The 20,058-nt window shown below is 34.1% G+C and overlaps 5 protein-coding genes across 7 annotated transcripts; 2 read left to right on the top strand and 3 right to left on the bottom strand.

Moving 5' to 3' along the window:
• Positions 1 to 1,321: 1,321 nt before the first annotated feature.
• On the top strand, positions 1,322 to 8,268 carry LOC123009098 (TBC1 domain family member 9). The gene is made up of 13 exons (XM_044405227.1): positions 1,322 to 1,596; positions 1,644 to 1,810; positions 1,858 to 2,025; positions 3,287 to 3,383; positions 3,444 to 3,707; positions 3,754 to 3,810; positions 3,859 to 4,063; positions 4,118 to 5,308; positions 5,356 to 5,730; positions 5,779 to 6,068; positions 7,373 to 7,595; positions 7,650 to 7,793; positions 7,845 to 8,268. The coding sequence occupies exons 1-13, from the start codon at positions 1,553 to 1,555 to the stop codon at positions 8,061 to 8,063; spliced, it is 3,444 nt and encodes a 1,147-aa protein (XP_044261162.1). The 5' UTR covers positions 1,322 to 1,552; the 3' UTR covers positions 8,064 to 8,268.
• Positions 6,147 to 6,792, bottom strand: LOC123009127 (protein PYRICULARIA ORYZAE RESISTANCE 21-like). The gene is made up of 3 exons (XM_044405258.1): positions 6,649 to 6,792; positions 6,312 to 6,604; positions 6,147 to 6,265 (listed from the first exon to the last, which is right to left on the bottom strand). Exons 1-3 carry the CDS (start codon positions 6,683 to 6,685, stop codon positions 6,194 to 6,196), a joined length of 402 nt encoding a protein of 133 aa, XP_044261193.1. The 5' UTR covers positions 6,686 to 6,792; the 3' UTR covers positions 6,147 to 6,193.
• Positions 8,261 to 14,662, bottom strand: LOC123009107 (polycomb group protein Pc). Of its 3 annotated transcripts, none has more exons than XM_044405232.1 (3): positions 14,230 to 14,662; positions 10,884 to 11,408; positions 8,261 to 9,589 (listed from the first exon to the last, which is right to left on the bottom strand). In XM_044405232.1, the coding sequence occupies exons 1-3, from the start codon at positions 14,356 to 14,358 to the stop codon at positions 8,999 to 9,001; spliced, it is 1,245 nt and encodes a 414-aa protein (XP_044261167.1). In that variant the 5' UTR covers positions 14,359 to 14,662; the 3' UTR covers positions 8,261 to 8,998. The 3 variants fall into 3 exon arrangements, with proteins under 3 accessions (XP_044261167.1, XP_044261174.1, XP_044261182.1); XM_044405239.1 differs by having other exon boundaries at positions 8,263 to 9,577; XM_044405247.1 differs by having other exon boundaries at positions 8,267 to 9,574.
• Positions 14,663 to 15,245: 583 nt separating this feature from the next.
• LOC123015581 (protein BCCIP homolog) lies at positions 15,246 to 16,323 on the top strand. The gene is made up of 3 exons (XM_044415380.1): positions 15,246 to 15,425; positions 15,473 to 15,727; positions 15,775 to 16,323. The coding sequence occupies exons 1-3, from the start codon at positions 15,330 to 15,332 to the stop codon at positions 16,270 to 16,272; spliced, it is 849 nt and encodes a 282-aa protein (XP_044271315.1). The 5' UTR covers positions 15,246 to 15,329; the 3' UTR covers positions 16,273 to 16,323.
• On the bottom strand, positions 16,177 to 18,599 carry LOC123008556 (kelch-like protein 20). The gene is made up of 7 exons (XM_044404417.1): positions 18,341 to 18,599; positions 17,591 to 18,296; positions 17,472 to 17,546; positions 17,208 to 17,418; positions 17,040 to 17,161; positions 16,760 to 16,987; positions 16,177 to 16,713 (listed from the first exon to the last, which is right to left on the bottom strand). Exons 1-7 carry the CDS (start codon positions 18,488 to 18,490, stop codon positions 16,355 to 16,357), a joined length of 1,851 nt encoding a protein of 616 aa, XP_044260352.1. The 5' UTR covers positions 18,491 to 18,599; the 3' UTR covers positions 16,177 to 16,354.
• Between the last annotated feature and the right edge of the window lie 1,459 nt (positions 18,600 to 20,058).

The raw sequence follows: 20,058 nt of genomic DNA, 5'->3' as shown, positions 1-20,058 counted from the left end.
TTAGGTTGCTATTAAGTATGGAATGGGTTAAAAACCTGCTAAAACGATTTCAGCTAGAATCCTGAAACTTGACTTAGGACTCAATAAATACTACTTATTATTTTTTTCTTAATTTTTTGATCCATAAGTTTTTGAAATACAAAGTCAACTTGCGTTTTTTAAATGCGAACATAACAATAGATCAAATGAGACATCGTTAAAAGGATTTTTTTTCGAATCAAATGCAATAATATAACAGGTTTGGTGATTTGTTTGACAAAATCCTCAAAGAAAATTAAAACTTAATTAAAATAAAAAAAAAACTTTTGCAAATACGTCAAAAATTAGGAAAAAATACTTTCTATGGATATTTGGTAGGTAGTAGAAAAAGTCGCAATTCGATCATTTCTTTTTGAAACATCTGATTGCTTTATGTATTTTTATTTTATTTTAATTACCTAATTAAATATCTGTTATTAATATTGCTACAAATAATACACTGAATACACAATAATAATTATTGAATATTAATACACTGGCGGACACAGAATTTTGGACGATTCGTCATTTGACTGACATCAAAATGTAAAACGGGCCTTTGGCAACTAACCTCACTTTCTGTTTTTGTAATTTTTGTCCTGATAGAAAAGATTACACCAAATCAAAATAATTTATTGAACTTATACAGGATGATTCTTAAATACACCGACAAAATATTATCACAGCTTCCCAAGAATAAATGGAGACAAACTGTAGGTACCCTTTTTACGTTTATATCTTTTAGGGACAAAACCCCCTGATCCGTGCCACTTATGGCGTTTATGAATTGTTGCAATGATGAAGTACATTTTCATCAAATTAATACCACGATTTCCACTACCTGTGCTAATACTATTTACGAACACATCAGTGGCGTACGCTTTACCTCAAAAATAATTTTAATAAATTTTATTTGGAGAACGATTAAACAAAGAATTTTTTTAATAATTTTTTCATGTTCTCATTTGATACTACCAAGGATAAAATTTTGTCGGTCTATTTAAGAATCACCATGTATAAAAATACGTATTGCTGGGATTATTATTTCGGAAAATCGACGCCAAAAATAAATTTCAACTTAAAACTTTCATATTTTAGTTTCAAACGTTAATCATAATGACAATAAAGCGTGGATTACATTGATATTTTTTGAACTGACATAAATTTGATGTCCAAAATTCCGTGTCCGCCAGTGTATTAGAAAACTATGGAAATTTGCGCCTAAATTTTTAAGCGCCACCTATTCAAAGCCGGCCACACTTCAACTTTTCGTACTCTACTGTCAGATGTCGCCTCCTCCCATCTGTTGACATTTAACAGCTGTCAGTTAAATCCTGTCTGTTTTTGTAACACAAGTTCACTGTGTGTTTTATCTATGATTTAATTCTTATCAAAGTTAAATAGACACACCGAGTGATTCGAATCGAAACTGAAATGCGTTCGTGTGAACTGAAACACGTCGTCATCGGCAAAAATCATCTTAAATTGTGACATTTTCCTAAAATGTTTAACACCAATTTCTCAAATTAACACTATGTTTATTAAACCCCAAGAAGTCCTTCTAGCCAGCCCCTTTTGGTGAGTAGACTGATCACTATTCATAAATGCAACACGTCAGTTTTTAGGGAAACGGAAGAAACATCAATATATTTTTTATTGCAACATCGAAAAGGACATGGCAATTCCAAGGGGCTGTCGTCACTTCTTGTGGGCACCATTGATAGTATTTTTGACACTAAACCGGCACCTTACAGGATTTTGCACCAAACACCGTCATCTGAAGTCTATTACTGTAAATATTTTGTTCATTTTTAGCCATTTATTCATGTTTGTTTTCAGTAATTGCATGTTCTTTGACAAGACAAGAGATCCTGAAGGATTGGGAATGGCTCTTTAATAATGTTTCGGAAACTTTACATTGTTTTGATAGTGAGGATGAGATCACTGATTTTGTTTCTTGTAAAATTGAATCTGTCATAGCCACCAGACAAGAAGTTGATGTTGAAGGTGAGGTATCTTTTGTTACCATCATTTTCATCAATAAATGTTTCGATATATTGATTTTACTTAACAAACGAAAATTACAGATATGCATTTGTTACAATTTCATGATTAGATAAACGCTGTATGTAATGAGTTATTTTAATGGTCCAAGGAAATCAATTAAAATACCTACCCAAATCATTGAGTAATTTTTCAGACGAGATTACAGAGTCTTATTATTTAATTTGTTTATGTTCGATAATTAGTATAAACAAATTTGCTTCTTTTAAAATGTTTGGAGTCATTGTCATGTTTTTTATTACAATATTTATACAATAAATGCTTATCTTTACAGTAATAAAGTTGGGTAAATATTTATACATGAATTGAACTTGAACATAACGTAGTTTTATAAATAAAAATTGTTTTAATTTTTACCTGTGGTATTTTTAATTGCTTACTTTTCTTTATTTAATTACATCAGCTTCTAATCCAGTTTAGCAAATATCACACATGAATGAATAAAAATATCAATTTTATTTAGATATTCTTGCAATTGCAGTTCTAATGAGTTAAAACATTAAAAGTACAAGGTGTCGGTGGGATTTTATTTTTTCTTATTGTAGTTTTAAGTTTTTATTACATATTTAAATTCAGATATTTATTTTATATACTACTCGCAATTGAAAACCGTACACTTCGAAAAAATGTTTATGGATGTCATGTACAATATACCATAAGAATAAAATTTTGGGTACAAATTAAGGATGTCGTGTCTTCTTTAGGGGAGTAACTGTCAATTGTAACTAAACATTATTTAAAAGAAAATTTAAAATGACATAGAACAGCATTTTCTACATATTGTTTATTATGTGCAGATGACTAGATGATGACTTGATGAACTTTGCTATTATTTATCAGAAGAAAAATACTTCTATTACGTCGTCCCAATTACGAAAAATATCGACCCATTTAGCAGATTAGCGAAGCAAATTCGTTATCACAAAAAATGACTAAACAATTGGTAATAGTTTTGCCTTGAACTGTAACAACGAATCGATAAAAAATATCTTTCATTCTGTCTATTAAGACTTCCTTTGTTTGTGCAGCAAATGTTTTTTATCACTGATATTGCAGTCTGCATGGCAACAATGGACCAAATAAACATAATTAACAATGCGGGGCGAAATATTGCTTCCATTAAAATTATCAAAAAAGTATTTGGGCTGCGATTAAAAAATAACATACATGAGTCATTTATTTACTGACTTGTTTTTGTTATCAGATGAGGACTCAAAATCGTTCAAAGTCACATCTGACAAATTCATCCGGCTTTTCGGTCTGTCGAAAGATGAGAAACTTGTCAACTATTATTCTTGTTGGTAGGTGTTTTTTTGGGTATTTATGAATTTTTTTAATTTCTTGATTTATGAATTTTTAAGCTATTGGAAGGGCAAACTGCCACGACAAGGGTGGATGTATTTGTCTGTACACTACTGTTGCTTTTACGCATTCATCTTAGGTCTAGACACGAAAGTTTGTATAAGATGGTCAGACGTGATTGAATTGAGTAAAAAAAATAGTATCGTATTTCCTGATTCCATCAAAATAGCAACAAGGGAAAAAGAATATCATTTCAGTATGTTTCTCACCAAAAATGAGACTTTCAAATTAATGGAGCAGTTGGTCGATCTAGCCATGAAAAGGTAACGGCTTTAGTGATTTTTTTTGTGTATTAATTTTTTTTTGTAGATTAATCGATGACAAGAGGAGCTTCAGTGAAGATAAAGAATTGTTATACAAGCTAAGGTAAGTGTTGTTTGAACACAAACGAGCGAAGCTAAACTGTCTTTTAAGCAAAAACGTTCCGAAAAAGGCATCATTTCTGAAACGCGATCTCGACGCCCGCGCCCAATCTGACGCTTACAAACTGATGTTCCGCTTGCCATCTAGTGAAAAACTTGACGGTTCAATCGACTGCACCTTAATGACACCTTACAACAAGCAACACGTCGCTGGCCGCCTATTCCTTTCCCAAAACTACATCTGTTTCGAAAGTAGGGTATGTCGCAACGCACCTTCCCAACTCACCCTTTCACCTAATCTAATTTTCAAGGTCAAATCGCAAGTCAGTGTCGTCATCCCTTTACGCGATGTCAAACTTGCCGAAAAAATCGAAAACAACGCTTCGAGCCAATCGCTCGACAAAGCCATCATTATTACATCCCGAAACGAATTAAACAAAACCAATTTTATTTTTGCACAAATTCTCGATAGGGATTTCTTAGTTGAGAAAATCTCGGAATTGCTCGCTAAAACGAACACACCGAGTGGTTCCGATTCAATGAGTACGAATAGTGGGAGTTCGGGCGATGCGCCCCCTATCAGTCGCGAGGTGACATCGTGGAAGTGTCAGCCGGCTTTAATGACGGTGTTTCCCCTAAGTCCGATACCGGAAGTGCACAAGAAGCAACAGTTGAAGGGAAAGGAGTTTGAGTTGCATTTTAATACATATGGACGGGGAGTGTCCATGTATCGGACGACAGAAGTAGCGAAATTGGTGCTTCAGGGAATTCCCGATTACCTAAGAATGGATATATGGATGTCGTTCTCGGGGGCAGCCAATGAGAAGTTGAGTCATCCGGGATATTATCGCTCATTGGTGGATAAAGCGTTGCTTCAAAGATCTACAGCCAATGATGAGATTGAGAGAGACCTTCACCGGTCACTCCCCGAACACCCGGCGTTTCAAAATCAGATCGGTATAGACGCCCTAAGGAGGGTTTTGTGTGCTTACGCCTTACATAACCCAAGTATTGGTTATTGCCAAGCTATGAATATTGTCGCATCCGTCCTTTTGATTTATTGTTCAGAGGAAGAAGCATTTTGGTTACTTGCCACTTTGTGTGAGAATTTGCTACCAGATTATTACAATACTAGGGTTGTGGGAGCTGTCGTGGACCAAGGAATTCTAGACGACTTAACCGCCGAGCATTTACCCAGTCTTCACGATAAGTTGAACCAATTAGGGATGACGAATATGATTTCGTTGTCGTGGTTCTTAACGATTTATTTGTGTGTCATGCCTTATGAAAGTGCAGTTAATGTGATGGATTGCTTTTTTTACGACGGTGCTAAAGTTATTTTTCAAGTGGCGTTGATGTTGTTGGAGTGGAATCAGGAAAAGTTGCTAGCGTGTAGAGACGAAGGAGAGGCCATGCAACTGTTGGCTGATTATCTCATGGGGGTGTTTAATGACGAGGGACGTGGTGCTATTAGGAATAAGAATTATGATGAGCAAAAACGGGTTGGTTTTGAATTTCTATTTATTTTTAAATACTAATTGAGAAAAAGAGCATTTCAGTTCAAACTCTAATTTACCAAGCTTATGTCAAGTATGGGTTTTTAACGACGGGTCAAATTGAACGTTTGAGACTCAAACACCGACTTCGAGTCGTCCAAGAATTGGAAGACACGTCGGAACGCAACGTTATCAGATGTGTGATAGGTGACGGCTATTTCGGCCAACAGGAACTCCAAGAGTTGCTAAGTCTAGTCCGCGAAGAGATTCTAAGTCAGAAAAAACACATTCCGGAACGTCACGACCCGTCTTTGCAGCCCTACGAAGCATACAAGGTCGATTTTGACTATTTTAAAATTTTGTTTGCGGCGCTTTCGCCCTGGGGTAAGGGCGAGAATACGGAGTCGTTGGCTGCGAGGATTTTTTCGGTGAGTTTTGACTCACTTTTGTCGGGTTTTGGTTAATTCGGATTATAGTTGTTGGACGCAAATCGTGATGGTTATATTAATTTCCGGGAACTTGTTGCTGCAATTGGGTTAACAGCAAGTGCAGATCCGGCTCAAAGACTGAAATTGCTTTACACGATTCATTTGCCACCGCTTTTATGCATGTCGGATATCGAGTCGCCGACGAAGAATGAGCATGGGGCTGAAATTGCCTCCGAGGCAACAGATTTCTTTGATAGTGTCGAGCAGAGTGTGAATGTGGATTCGTTGAGTTTGCATTCGGAGGAAGCATCGACGCCTACGACGTCCTACACTTGGCAGTAAGTTGATCATACAAAATACTCAATTTTTTTTATTTGAATCGTATTTTTCTATTTCCTAAAGAAATACAATGAGGCAAAATTTCGATTACTTTATTTCGTTTCATGTTTTACAATTTTTTTGATTATTCTTTACAGTTTATATCCCAATCTGCGAATGGAATTGCTTTTTCTGGCGGTTTTGGGGCTGGAGGTTCCTAAAATGACACATTTTAATAATAGTTTAATTCCAGACTTTTTTACTTCTGGTGGAGGTTGCTTTTGTCCTTGGCAACATTTCTTTTTAAAAGGATCGATTGCTTCACCTTTACAGTCGGGTGCAGGCGGTTTTAGCTTCATTCCAGCGTAACATCTTCTAGGTTGTTTAGGTTTCTTGCTCTCTTTGAGTCTACATTCAATGGCTTTCCTAGGTTTCGGCTTCCAGTTCACGAAACTGCAAGGAATACATTTTTTCTCTTCGACAATTTTATCGGGTGGTGGCGGTGGACATTCGCATCCCTCTTTGACTTTTCTCCAGAAATAGTGTCTGATAAAAGCTGGCCAAAAATCCAAATCAAACTAAAATCAATTTTATAATTACCTAAATTGTGTCTTAGGGGTCTGGAGAGGATGCTCATCCTAACTGGAAATTTTGCAATTTTTGTGTCACTTGTCTTGTTTTGTTTGACGTTTTATTCAGATTTTTTCGTTGCTGATGCTGGTATAGGTATAGCACAACCAGGTAGTGAACCTTTATGAACCGCTTCAAGCATTGGGTAGGTTTTTGTTATTCGGGTACATGCAGGTGGTGCCAGATTTTGACAATTGGCTTCATTGTTGAACAGTTTCATGCATTTTTGGAACCTCCGGATTTCGCAAATCGTTTTCTCTACTACTTTTTTAATACCAAATGGTGTGCAAGGCTTTTCGTCTTCGTTAATGACCCACTCGTAGGTATTTCTTTTAGGTCGTTGTAAGACTGCACATTGATTAGGACAAGTTTTTTCTTGAACGGTGTCAATTTCTTTTTTCTGGAATTTTTTGGAGGGTTTTTCGGGACACCTCGTCCCACATTCCCATGGGAGTGGTCCTCTAGGAAGGTGGGTTTGTCGTATAGCTAAGTTAAAAATGTCTACGAAACGTTTTGTTAATATAACGGGAAGTTTCAATTGGTGCAGGTTTAGGCGGATTGGAAGCATATTTTACGGTTGTTAAATGTAATCTAGGCTTGATAAACACTCGAATTTTTTCATTAAATACTAAAATTTTGAATATTTGACCTGACATTTGTGTACACTGGCATTTGTAGACTTGATTTTTTACAGAAAATCGTTCGAATCTCAATCTTCGATGGACAATTCTTTGATCAGTAACAATGGAGCAGGAGAAGTAAACTGGGAGATTAAAAGTTTAACCAACCTTAGAAATTTAGTCCAATCAAAAGACAGTAAAATCAACATGAAAGCCGTTCCTAAAATGACACAACCGCACTTTATTACATTGTGGAAAACTGTTTACGATATTTTTCAAACAGAACCCGAAGATCAGGTAATTGGAATTGAATTTTTCCACACCATATTCTAATTTTTCTCATTCAAAAAGGATATGTACCATGCCATAGCAAACGTAGGTACTTTATTGTTAGAATTAGGCGATGTTGGCAAACAATTCTTTATTAATCGAGATGAATCTGATGATAGTCTTGTCTCGGCAGCTGCTGCTTTCAATCCGGGAAAAGCAGAAGAGGTTCGAATAACTTTATCTCAAACGTTTTTAAAATTAATAAATTGTGTGTAGTTACAGTCACCTGACAAAAATGGGAACCCCCTATCCCCGAAAACAGAAATTCAGTGGTACATCACAGTGGAGCAATTCCTAGCATCGGTGCTAAACGCTCAACCTTTGGTTGATTTTTTCTCAAAGCGAACTTCGATTTCTGACGGAATTCAACAACTGAAAAGGAGGAGATACACAAGATATAATTCGCTTTATGAAGTACCTGCGATGAAAGTTTAATTGTATTTTAATTATTTTGTATTTTTTTAATGACCTTTTACTTCATTTTTATAGTCTTGTACAGGTTATCAATGTAAATATTTACCTACAATTCTTATTATTTTGTATTTTATTGTAACCTAGTGCAATGTTTCATTAAACTGTTACGTAAAAACATACTTTACTAGAAACGTATTGGATGTTTTTAATAATACGCCCTGTTTGAGACTACTTTTTATTTCAAAAATACCTTATATTAACGGAAACAACTATTTTCAACTCATTTATATTTTACACAATAGGTATATACAAATTTGTTAAGTAAAATTATTATCTTAGCTGAAGTTGTATTAACATTAAAACGTGTATTGTAAAGACAAAAAAAATGTAAAATCTGAACGTAAGTGTGGTATTACTGTATTATATAATAATACAAGAAATAAATAATTAATACAATTAATAAATAAGATTCAACAATTGTCTAATACTAGAAGGTACAGTAAAAAAAGAATTACAAAAAAACTAGGCATATTAGTAGATATCTAATATATACACTTGAACCGGCTTCTCATACCGTGGAATGAAAATTTTTACAAGCAATCTTGTTGCATAATAAACTAGTCATAAATAATTATAACCACGGGCCTAAATGAGCAGACTGGTTTGGTAAATCAAAAAAATATCTTTGTGGGAGTTGACATGATAAAAACTTAGTACGACTTTGTTATCACAGAAATAAAATCAAATGAATCGGGAGGGACACTATAAAAATTGAATTGTGATCTACTCGTTCAGGCTGGTTGTCGAAAAATCCATATTAGCACCAACAGTCTATTAAAAAATCAGATCCTTGGGGAAAGTTTGCTCGAAAACGGAGCTACCCTGTACGATACCCTCGTGGATATCTTAAGCCCATCACTACGTTTCACGACTTAAAATTACCGAAATAAATAGAGTCAAACAATATCACTAGAATGACTATTATCGTCCCGATCTTTAAAAAAACCCTTTTCGGTCTTACACTCCCGAATCGTAACAGTTTTCAAATTCACCGTAACGTCAGTTATGAAAACCTGATCAGCGACTGGATTTCTCGCCAGCCAATACTCCGAGCCCGGACTCGTCAACACCGGAAGTTCATCAGTCATGTTATTATTATTGTGTCCGTTTACCGCCACTTTAACATCCCCACTTTTATCACCTGCACTGCACTCTTTTTCTGGCTCCTCTTTACTCACTTCGGGTTTTTTCGGCGGCGGCGGTGATGACGGCGGGGGATCGGTGATGGGTCGTTTATCGTCGGTCCGCGACGCCACGGGTTTGGGTGATGCCGGTTCTTTAGTCGAGGAGTGAGGAAGAGTTGCGTCAACCGGACTACGACTCTTATCGGTGGAAGTCCGGGGAGTCGTAGCGGTGAGAACTGCCGGACTTGATGCCGAAGGTATTGCTGATGAAGGGTCCTCTTCGTTTTTCTGGCGGCCGTTGACACGATTTGTCGACGATGGTTGCGGCTTTGTCGAAGTTTTTTGCACCTGCTTATTCGAATTCTTAATCACAAAAATAAACTACGTGCAAAAAAGGCACCACCAAGAAGAAGTCAAGTTACAAGGTTGAGGGGGGCGTAATTTGCTATAACAAATTATCAACAAAAAAAAATTTGCTTTGTTTCACTTGTAAAACTAAGGTAGTGTGGGTGCCGGGATTAAACAAATTGAAGGAATCTGTTTAAGCATTCTATAATAACATTTTATTATTTATTAAATGTATTTAACAATCCAAATTTTGGCCTGCCCTTTTCTGGAGACTAATCACAGATTTCTCCCCCACGTAACCACCGATATTTTTCTGAGAGTTTTTTTTAATTTTCTCGTCAAGACGGTAAAATTGAAAATCAGGAATGTTGTCAAACTCTAGTTCGATCCTTTATCACAAAAACGCATTTGATAGTTTTTCCGAAAACCACCCTGAATCAGTATCTTGGCCCCCATTTTTTGACGCGCCCCTCTTAAATTTTTCACAGAATATTTGTCTTACGACAAAAACTAATTACAATTTGAAGAAAATGTAATAAAAACTAAAAGAAAAAATGTAATATTGTAATTTCTCACGTCACCACAATTAACAATACGTTTTGAATAAGGTGATTTTTTTAGATTTCTCAACCCAAGCTTGCTACAGATGATAATACAACTCCTACAAACTACATATTAGCTTACTGGAAAAACGTTGTTTGCTTGTCGTGGAAAACCTCTTTAACGCCGACACAAGTTCGATGAAATTTAAATACGAAGAATGAGCTGGCCAAAGAAGAACTTCTGCTTCTTGCAGAAAGTTTCTACAGATTTGAGCGATATATGGGCGGGCATTATTTTACTGGAAAACTGCTCCAACATGTTTGTTTAATAAAACTAGAAGAAATCTTAAGATCTCGTCGATATATTCATGGGCATTTAATATGTCTCTGATAAAGGCTGATGTCCATGCTTGCACCGTAAAGAGTTTTCGGTTTAAATCAATTAAATGCGGCAATTTGTGCTTGCCAAAAATTCTCCGCCTTTCAAATTTGGACAGTCTCCAAAAAACCTGACTTTTCGCAATTCCAGACACTGACTTCAAAGTTTATGTTTTCACAGAAAATAAAAACAATTTTTAAACACCATAGTCTAAAAATGAATAATAACCATTGCCACTTTTTAAAACAATCTCACAAAAAAATAATGTTTATGTATTCATTTTGAACTTTAAATCGATTCCTAAAAGAGGTAGTTATTTGATAAAAATTTCGACCTTGTAACTGCATTCCTTCTGGATAAGTTTCAATCATAAAAAATTAGTTCCTACCTTATTTGGTGGCGGACTGGCACTCGTGGGACTACTCGTTGTAATCGTCACTCCAATTTTGCCACTTTCTTTCGACAATACTTCCGCTTTTCTCTTAGTCCCGATTTCCAGTCTCGCCAGAATCGGCCTTCTATCTTCGCTACTTGAACTATTTGAATTTTCGTTATCGTCGACTCCTGTTGGCACCGGCGACTTTGATGATATTTCGGATCCGGCCCGTGTATCTTCATCGTCTGGATTTGGTGCTGATTCCGATTTTGTAGCTGGAGTTGATTTACTGGTTTCGGCGCTTGTAACGCCATCATCTTGACTTTCTTCACCGCTTGCACGTCCTTCATCTTCCGTTTCCGTTTGCTGTTTTTCGGGATGTCGGTCCTTCTTTTTCGGACCGCGTTTGTGGGGATCTAGTTTTTGGCTTCGTTCGAATAGATCGATCAGGCGTGAGTCGAGGATGTTTTCTTCAGGTTCCCATGTGTTGTGCTTTTGGCTCCAGCCTTTCCATTTTACGTAGTATTCGACAACACCCTGGAAAAATCATTTAAGAATGCAACATTGTACAGGTACAATCAAAATGCACAAATTTAATAATAGGAAGCACTAATCACTATTCAGTAGTTGAATATTGACATAATCTATGATCCAAATTAATAAATCGAGGAAGCCCATATGGTGCAGCTAACATAAAACATGAAAGATCGTTAATAAAAAAACTCAAATTTTGGAAAGTAAATTAACATAAAAATTAAAATAGGGGACAACCGAGAAGAAAGAAATTTAACGGTGAATTAATTGATGATGAATATGTTGGACATAAAATCATTATCATATTTTCAGTTGAATATTGTTTTTTTTTTATTACATTCGATTCATCTATTGTCCAGTATTACAATGCTGGAAACACCCTGGCTGCCATTTCACTAGTAAAAGCAATTAATTATGCAGCATTAATATGAGTAATCGATCTGCTAGTCCGCTAATGCAATGCCATTCTCATTATTAAAATTCCATTGCATAATTATGTATTAAAAAATTTTGATACATGTTGAATGATTTTGTAGTGGATGTGGCCAGTGTGCAAGCAATTTTTTAATGAAACTGAAAAACTATTTTTCTCATATAAAATTTAAAAATAAAAAAATGTGTAATAAAAAACATTACAACAAGCGTTCTGAGCCATAAATAGTTGAAAACTCCTCAAATTTTTATCACTTCAAGAGTTTTAACAAATAAAAAAATATAATTATATTACATTTATGTATGAAAAAGGTTTTGAAATAGTTAAAAGAAAAAGTAGATAATTCAATAATTTCTTCTACTGCACATAAAACCTGCACCTGCACATAAAAGTTTGAAATGTGTTTTACATGATTTTATAATTATGTAATTCCAAAATAAGATAATTAAAAATATGTCCTATTTTTTATCGGCAAAGTCTACTAGGAAGTACGAGTATAAACAAAGTGATATGATTCTAATTTTTAAGATTTTGTGTGTGTCCCAACGTCAGTAATTTAGCATGTAACTGGATTAAATAGATATAACAACGTAATTATTATGCTTTAAATCTGATGATTCATTAAATACTATTACAACTACGTGCAACAAAATAAGAAAATTTGCATTTTCTTACAACATACATATTTTAAAAATTACAATTATGAATGCAAAACTGTTATAAAAAAATATATTTAGAAAAATGTAAGTTTGTTGAAAATACACAAATTAATTAAATTGAATAATTAATATATTAATGAATTGCGAAGAAAATTTTTTTTGACAGATCTTCCCAACTGCCAATCGGGTACTTTTCGAACTATGCTACCAAACCCTTAGGAAGTCTATCTGACTTTTTAACAGCACTTGAATACCATAACAGTAATTTTCAGTTGTTATTAATATAAATTTAATTAAAACAGTTAAGTTTAAGAAAATAAACATTATCATTATTTACAATTTAGGAAAATATTTCTAATTGTTAATAGATATCACTCGCAGCTAAAATCAAAAGTGCTCTTTGTTTAATCTTTTTTTAGTGCAAACAATTCCATACAGAAATAATCTGTAATCATAATCAATCATAATCTGTTCAGGGCTTGTAATTAACATAAATTAGGACTAAATGTTTTCTTGTGTTTAGATGTTATTCAGTTCAAACATTTTGCTAAATTATTTTTAATCCTGGAGAAAAATGCTTGCTGTTACAAATGCGTAATAGGAAATTTTAAGACTCAATTATTTTTTACATTTATTCGTTTACTTGCGATTATTTACTTAAATAAATAACAGATAAATCGGAAGATAAATATTTCTAAATTTCTATGTGCGAGTACATAAAAATACATATTACAGCAAATAAGGTTTAATATAAAAATGTATACATTTCTCCATTTCAAGATGTTATATTTCTATACACCTATTATTAATAATAATCCTAATAAAATTTTATTATTAGCAAATTAGAAATCAAATACATTTTTTCCTTTATTCTTTCTACTCCATAATTATTGTAAAATGACTATTAATAGGTAATATGAATAGCAAAATGCCCCAGACAATTATTTGTTAACTGCCATAGGTATATGATGGTATTTTTAAGTAGATTTTTGTACACAAACTGGCAGATAAAATTATAGATAAAATTAACATAAACACAAATTTCTCAAAAACGAGAACGTCTGAAGAATGCATTTCCGTCCCGCAGGCTTTTCAACATTTCTTATCTCAATGTTTATACAACTGAAACATTAAGTCATCGTCAGTCTACACGATGTTTGTTGTATTATTTTTTACCAAGCTTCACATTATTCAAATTAGCACAACTTGATATCGAAGTGCTCTTTCAAGAAATAATTATGAAACATCTGCGGACATTTTGACCGGTTCATAAATTATAAATTACGACCTTGGATTACTTTATTGACTCCAAACCGTAATAATAAGCTTGTAAAGCTTTTATTGTCAGTCAATCGTCAAACCCGTTTCGTCTATTATACTACATCTTCTTCAACATGTGACACTTGGCAACAATAATGACCATTTACAATCCCAACCCCTAATTCTTGCACCAAAAACTCGGCATCTTTCGTTGAAAAAAAAACGAAAACAGCGTCCTAATTAACCCCACAACTTCCTCCCCGAAACTCTTCAGCTGTGACTCATGTTTTAGACCGGAAAGGGGTGACAGGAAACCCCAATTATGTAAGGAAATATCCCTTGAGTCACAAACTTTATCAACAAACACATCGCAAGGCATCGGTAGAAATTCGAGGTTAGCTCCGATTGAAGCCCCCACTTTCATCATCAGACAACTCGAACAAAACAATGATTTTCAAGAATGAAAACTTACCCGACGAACTCTTTTTTTTATAATCCTTTCGGCGGCATAAACATGGTCACCAAGTTCCATTGTTATGGCTGATGGGGACGCATAAAAACTCCGAAAATAATTGCGCACCAGATATTCATCTAAGTGCATAACCAGAAATCGAACTGAGCTTTTCTCAGCATTTTCCGGAGAAAAACAATACGGAGTTTTCCGCGAAATTCACAAATTGCGTCCACAACAACTCACTCACATCACATTGGCTTTGGGGAATTTAACGTTTGGCAGTTGGATACACTGCGGTGAACAGCGCAAAGATATTTTTAATAAAATTAATTAATTTTTTCATTTATAAAAGCTTGTTTACACCTTCGTAAAACAAATTCACTAGAAGTTTACACAAGAAGCAAATTTGAAACGTTCTTGTGATTGTCGCAGGCTTCTTACTACACTTAACACCCCAAGTATGATAATGGACTCGTCCAGTCGACCATATTTTCGAAATATTTTTTCGACACAATCGAAGTATTTCAATGAAAATTTTCTTTACGCGGTTTTCAACACATGAAGATGTTTATTATTCTGTGAGATTACATAATAATTTTTTTGTCTACACTACTGTCTTTTGCTTTTCTTTGGTCTGATTTTCTTACATATACGTTCAAAAAATAAATTATTTTTCTAATTTTTTTAAAAATATTACAGTTGTTAGCACCGATTTATTTTAAGGCTTTATTTTTTGTCAATTATGCAAACAATTAATAAATGTTTATAAAAAAACACGTATAATGTCAAATGTGCCCTAATTTTTGTAGAAAAAAAGTGCCACATTTTAAATCTATTATCATAAATTTATCATTACAAGAGCTTTTAAAAGCAATCAGTTAAAATCAAATTTGTTATAATAATAAACTTTTTGTTTTTAATTTAACAAATTAAAAATTGCGGTGGTCAACAGTATTTTTCGGGCGTATACTGACTCTGTCACATTGTAAATTCATTTGTATTTGAGGTTTTGTGTTTTTGACAATTGACATTTCTCCCACCCTAACCTAGAAATGCAAATCGGTTGACTCCTTCCGTTGACTCGAAGGTTTATTTTAAGTAGAAAATAAATTGTAAAAATGGCTGGAGCTTCGAAAAAATCGAGGAAGGTCTCAAAACCTGACTCTGGTGAAGAATATCAAAGTGACGAATCTGGAAGTTACCATGGACAACAAGTGGGTAAAACTTTTTGGGGTTATAACCACAACACGTGCTTTTGTAGGAAATCCAAGCGACTTTTGAAGGCCGAAATCCAGAAGGACAAGATTTTCACGGCATTAAACAATTACTTAATCAGTTATTTTTAACTACACATATTGATTTGGGCCAAATGAGTGATATGTTGATTTCCCAAGCTGGAATTGGATCTGTTTTGAAGCAAAGTTTTAATGATAGTGACGATGAGGAAGATATGGAAATGGTGGAAGAGTCTGATGTATTTGGTATCACCAGTGTTATCAATCTAACACAACATAAGGTGTTTGCGTTTACTTCGCATTTTGTATGATAATCGCGGATTTTCAGGAAACACCTTGTGTTCAGCAACTGTACAAGTTAGTTGAAGACGAAATTATGAAACAGGCAGATCCTCAAACTAAAACCTCATTTAAAGAAATTTTGGAAAAGAATTCGAACAAAATAGGTTTTATTATTAATGAAAGATTTGTTAATATACCATCAAAAATTTCCCTTCCAATGTTACATGCATTACAAGATGAAATACATAGGATGGGAAAGAAAAATGACAGTTATAAATTCGATTATTACTTAATGATTTGTAAAACTTGGAAATCTAAAACCGATAATAATGAAACTGTATTTTCAAATGACGAAGAAGAAATCTTCTGTAAGAAAGCTGATTGTTCATTTAATTACAGTGTGGTTGGAAAAACTGATACAGGATTGACGGGGAATTGGCAGAGTGAAGATAAGGAATTAATTCCACACAGAGCAATAATCTTATTCAAAGCGGATAAACTTCCAAGTATTATAAGTGAAATACAACATTTTGTATCAAGTTAGGCTAAGAATAAATTTTTTACAACGGCAAATCGTATTTTTTATTGTAAACTCCAAACTTTTCGTGCTATATATCAAAAGACAATTAATGTTCAGTCTTTAAAAAAACATTAACAAGATCATTCCCCTTAACTAAATTAGGATGAAAGACAAAAAAAACGGCAGATGTTTTCCTAAACATATACTTTTGTTTATCAACCTCCAAAATATGGAATTTTTCAGCAATTCTAGTAAATTGAAGCGTATCAACATTAAGCAATTCGAGAACAAACGGTTCATTAGGATCCCTACTCGAATACGTGTCAATAATGTACAGAAACAAAGTATTATTGCACAAAACTGACTCCACTTGGTTTGTTGTACTCAGGTCTACTTCCTCCAAAGTACTACTTCTAATTACAACGAGAGTATCGTTTTGTATTTCAAGTTCAAATAATTTTTTTTCTGAAAAATAAACAATTTAGTTTTAAAACAAAAAAAGGAGAAATACCTTTAATATAGATACTAGACTTGTAACAAAATAAAGATAATACATCCGAAAAAGGTGGAAGATCATTGCATGAATCACAGAATGTTAAAGTGGTCCAATTCATTTTATCTGGGGAAAACAAATAACCACACTTGTTGTTAATATTCAAAATAAATAATTTGTCTCCAAATGAACAACATTTGATCTGTTTCCCAACACAAGGAATTTTCACCTCTTCACTCCACTTCTCTAAATCAAAATAAATGTAACTGACAATTTTATAAATGTATACAAAAATCACCTTCCTCAAGATCATACCAAAAAAGATTATCTTGGATAACTCTAAAAGGCCCAGTCCCTCCAACCACAAACAAATATTTCCCACAAATACAAGTCTCAAAATGACGTCTTGGAAACGGCAACCTTAAAGAACAAATCAGAAAAAATTCATCAAGCGTATAACACCCACTTCTGCGTTTTCCAACAGTCTTTAATAACATCATAGGAACAAAAGTCCAAATTCCATCTTCCCTTGCCCAAACTTTTCGCTGAATTGCCCACCATCTGCTCTCCCCCATACAAAAAAACAAACTGTTTGTAACCGCAGATTCTAAATCCGTTTAATGTTTCACAACTTTGATTCATTGTTAGGAATTTTTTGAATTGTAAGGAATGCAAATCTGTGAACTAATTGAATTAGGAAAAAATAAATTAAAACGTTTAGGTGACCCACTCAAATAAACAGCAGTGGAGGAGGAGTTCATGGTGTCTTTCAAATCATTGTATGGTGTCCTACGTTTCCATTGATCTAAAAAAAAGGTTAAATATTGTTATGCTGATAACTAAACTAACCGGTGTAATAAAATTTTGACGCTTCAGCGAAGGGTGTATGCAACTGTATAAATCCATCCAGTAAAATACAAGGATATCCGTGAAGATTCCGACTTTTTGATTTGAGTAAACATTTCGCATGGTTAATACATTCTGTATTGAAATTAACAAAATTGGGGTCCTTTTTTAGAGAAATCACACAATTTAAAATCTCAGGAAGGGTCTCATGTTTATTGATTTTGGGATTAGCTACGATTTCCCTAACTTCGTCAATCTTTAACGCATTAAAATCCAAGCAATGTAACAATTTTAATAACATCTCAAAATTTTCTTCTTCCACATTGCAATACCACTTCATAATCGATTCAAAAATCTCAAACTCTGAAGTGGTGTGCAAATGCACACTCCCTGCGTAATTTATCAATTCGTTTAAATCTAGCTCTAAAAAATAACGCGAATCTTTGACTGATTTGAACTCAAGCAATGATAACAGTTTAGCTTTGAGTGAGACTTCTGGGAGATCTAATGCTTCAGTGTAACACCAAATTTTAAGACAGTTGTTTACACACAACATAGATGTAATTCGTTCAATGCATATGTTTTTAATTTCCAAAAATTGCAACATACAAGCTGCTTGGACTACAGATAAGATTATGTTTTCTTCAATGACATACTCCCTATCCCATATTAATTTGATAATTATGGTCAAAGCTTCAGGATCGACGCCCTATAATTATTAATGAGAACACAAAAAATACCCCAATTACATACGTTTAATGTAATCACTGATTTTGAACTTTCGGTGAAGTTCCCCTCAAACATGGCTTTGAAATAATCACTGTGTTTGATTAAATCAGCGCGGCTACACCTAATGGTAGATTCTTTAATTTGTAATGTTACAATATCGTAATTTTCTTCCATTTTAACTGATGAAAGTTTAACCACTTAACAGAATAATTAAAAACAACAAATTTTGATTGTTTATAATAACCTCAAAATAAATCAGTCACAAATCATCAGACATGTGACTTATGCGTTTTGCGCAATGCGCAGGCATTGAAAATTGAAATTTTGACAACCACCAACACACTGAACTCGTATTAATTATATGAGTTCAGTGCACCAACATAATAAATATATGAAACAAATTCAATAGGAATCGCATCAAAAAATGTTTAATTTACCATTAAAATTTGAGCAGAAAACAAATACTTAAATAATTTATGAGTATAAAAATAACCAAAAAAATATTAGATAAGTAGTTACAAAATGGTTAGAAAAATAAATTTTTCTAGGCAACATGCGATCACGTAGTGTTTAGTTGGTTGCGGATCTAAGAACTACAAACAATACTAATATACAGAGTGTACACAACTCTACGAGACTTGCGCGTAATGTACAGTCGCGGCCATTGAAAACTAAGACACCTTGATGACAACGCCAAAATTTTGGCTTTGTAAATGATACTAAAAGTGAAGTTTCTCATAATGTCACTCAAACATCATAAATCACTGGTGTAGAACAAAGTTTATTGCAAAAATAATTCTTCAAACAACAATTAAACAAAATAACGAAACGGTAGTGATTAATATTTTATTTGAGCGCCATCGGTATCTATCACCTTTTGAAGGCGTCTTGGCATCGACAGTACTACCTACTTCCTCAACATATTCTCTCGGAATTTGATGCCATGTGTTCGCAATACTTTCCCGATTTTGTGGCAGAACTTGATCATTAATTTCCTTGGCCATAATTCCCCAAATGTTTTCAATTGGGTTCATGTCGGGGCTCCTGCTTGGCCAATTCAATGTTGGCACATTGTTCACTTCCAAAAAATCTCTAATAATATGACCTGTATGAATTGGGCAATTGTCGTGTTGAAAAGTGAAATTATTGTCAAAAACTTGAGTTACTGACGGTAACATGGCGTTTTGCAGAATATCTCGGTATACCAGTGCCGTTAGTCTGTCCTCGATACCTATACACACCCCAAGTCCTTGTAAACTTATCCAGCCCCAAACATTTACCGAGAATCTTCTACTGCGATTGATTTGACGAACATATTATTCTACAAATCGTTCCCTAATTGGTCGATATACACGAACCCGGCCATTGCTGCATGACTGGAAAGTCTTTTCATCAGAAAAAATTACAGTTGCCCAAAAGTTATCGCCATTTAAGTATTGATGGGCAAAATGCAGTCTTTCCCTTTTGTTTGCAAGAGTCATAACAATCTTGTTAGCCGCAGATCGATTTCGAAGTTCAGGTTCTCTTATCCTTTTGCGCGCTGTTCTTGTTGAGCATGGAAAATTTGTAGCAATTTTGGCTTGTATTGCAGTGGCAAAGGGATTTTCTCTAAGGAAGTTGATCAACAACGCATCATTATTGCCCTGTGATACCTTCTTTCTTCCGGTGCCTTGCTTTCTTCTGATGGTTTCAGTTTCTTCAAATTTACGTTTTGCCAATAACACAGTGTTTTTATTCACATT

Source organism: Tribolium madens, unplaced genomic scaffold, assembly GCF_015345945.1.
Source record: "Tribolium madens isolate multiple individuals breed KSU strain unplaced genomic scaffold, Tmad_KSU_1.1 Scaffold_19;HRSCAF=116;Tcas5.2_LG9, whole genome shotgun sequence".
NCBI classification, from domain to species: Eukaryota; Metazoa; Arthropoda; class Insecta; order Coleoptera; family Tenebrionidae; genus Tribolium; species Tribolium madens.
This window is presented reverse-complemented; position numbering and strand designations above follow the sequence as displayed.

What these genes read in the sequence shown, in the direction of transcription:
- LOC123009098 (XM_044405227.1), top strand. Translation starts at nt 1,553, where the DNA reads ATGTTTATTAAACCCCAAGAAGTCCTTCTAGCCAGCCCCTTTTG. An exon ending in GTCATCTGAAGTCTATTACT is followed by an intron (nt 1,811 to 1,857) that starts GTAAATATTTTG and finishes GTTTGTTTTCAG; the next exon opens with TAATTGCATGTTCTTTGACA. An exon ending in ATTATGATGAGCAAAAACGG is followed by an intron (nt 5,309 to 5,355) that starts GTTGGTTTTGAA and finishes ATTGAGAAAAAG; the next exon opens with AGCATTTCAGTTCAAACTCT.
- LOC123009127 (XM_044405258.1), bottom strand. Translation starts at nt 6,685, where the DNA reads ATGAGCATCCTCTCCAGACCCCTAAGACACAATTTAG. An exon ending in ACCCCTAAGACACAATTTAG is followed by an intron (nt 6,605 to 6,648) that starts GTAATTATAAAA and finishes ATTTTTGGCCAG; the next exon opens with CTTTTATCAGACACTATTTC. An exon ending in AAAAGCAACCTCCACCAGAA is followed by an intron (nt 6,266 to 6,311) that starts GTAAAAAAGTCT and finishes GTGTCATTTTAG; the next exon opens with GAACCTCCAGCCCCAAAACC.
- LOC123009107 (XM_044405232.1), bottom strand. Translation starts at nt 14,358, where the DNA reads ATGCACTTAGATGAATATCTGGTGCGCAATTATTTTCGGAGTTTTTAT. An exon ending in TAAAAAAAAGAGTTCGTCGG is followed by an intron (nt 11,409 to 14,229) that starts GTAAGTTTTCAT and finishes TGATTTTTCCAG; the next exon opens with GGTGTTGTCGAATACTACGT. An exon ending in CCAGTCCGCCACCAAATAAG is followed by an intron (nt 9,590 to 10,883) that starts GTAGGAACTAAT and finishes TTTGTGATTAAG; the next exon opens with AATTCGAATAAGCAGGTGCA.
- LOC123015581 (XM_044415380.1), top strand. Translation starts at nt 15,330, where the DNA reads ATGGCTGGAGCTTCGAAAAAATCGAGGAAGGTCTCAAAACCTGACTCT. An exon ending in GAAGTTACCATGGACAACAA is followed by an intron (nt 15,426 to 15,472) that starts GTGGGTAAAACT and finishes GTGCTTTTGTAG; the next exon opens with GAAATCCAAGCGACTTTTGA. An exon ending in TCAATCTAACACAACATAAG is followed by an intron (nt 15,728 to 15,774) that starts GTGTTTGCGTTT and finishes GCGGATTTTCAG; the next exon opens with GAAACACCTTGTGTTCAGCA.
- LOC123008556 (XM_044404417.1), bottom strand. Translation starts at nt 18,490, where the DNA reads ATGGAAGAAAATTACGATATTGTAACATTACAAATTAAAGAATCTACC. An exon ending in GTCAAAATTTTATTACACCG is followed by an intron (nt 17,547 to 17,590) that starts GTTAGTTTAGTT and finishes CCTTTTTTTTAG; the next exon opens with ATCAATGGAAACGTAGGACA. An exon ending in GTCTAGTATCTATATTAAAG is followed by an intron (nt 16,714 to 16,759) that starts GTATTTCTCCTT and finishes TTTATTTTTCAG; the next exon opens with AAAAAAAATTATTTGAACTT.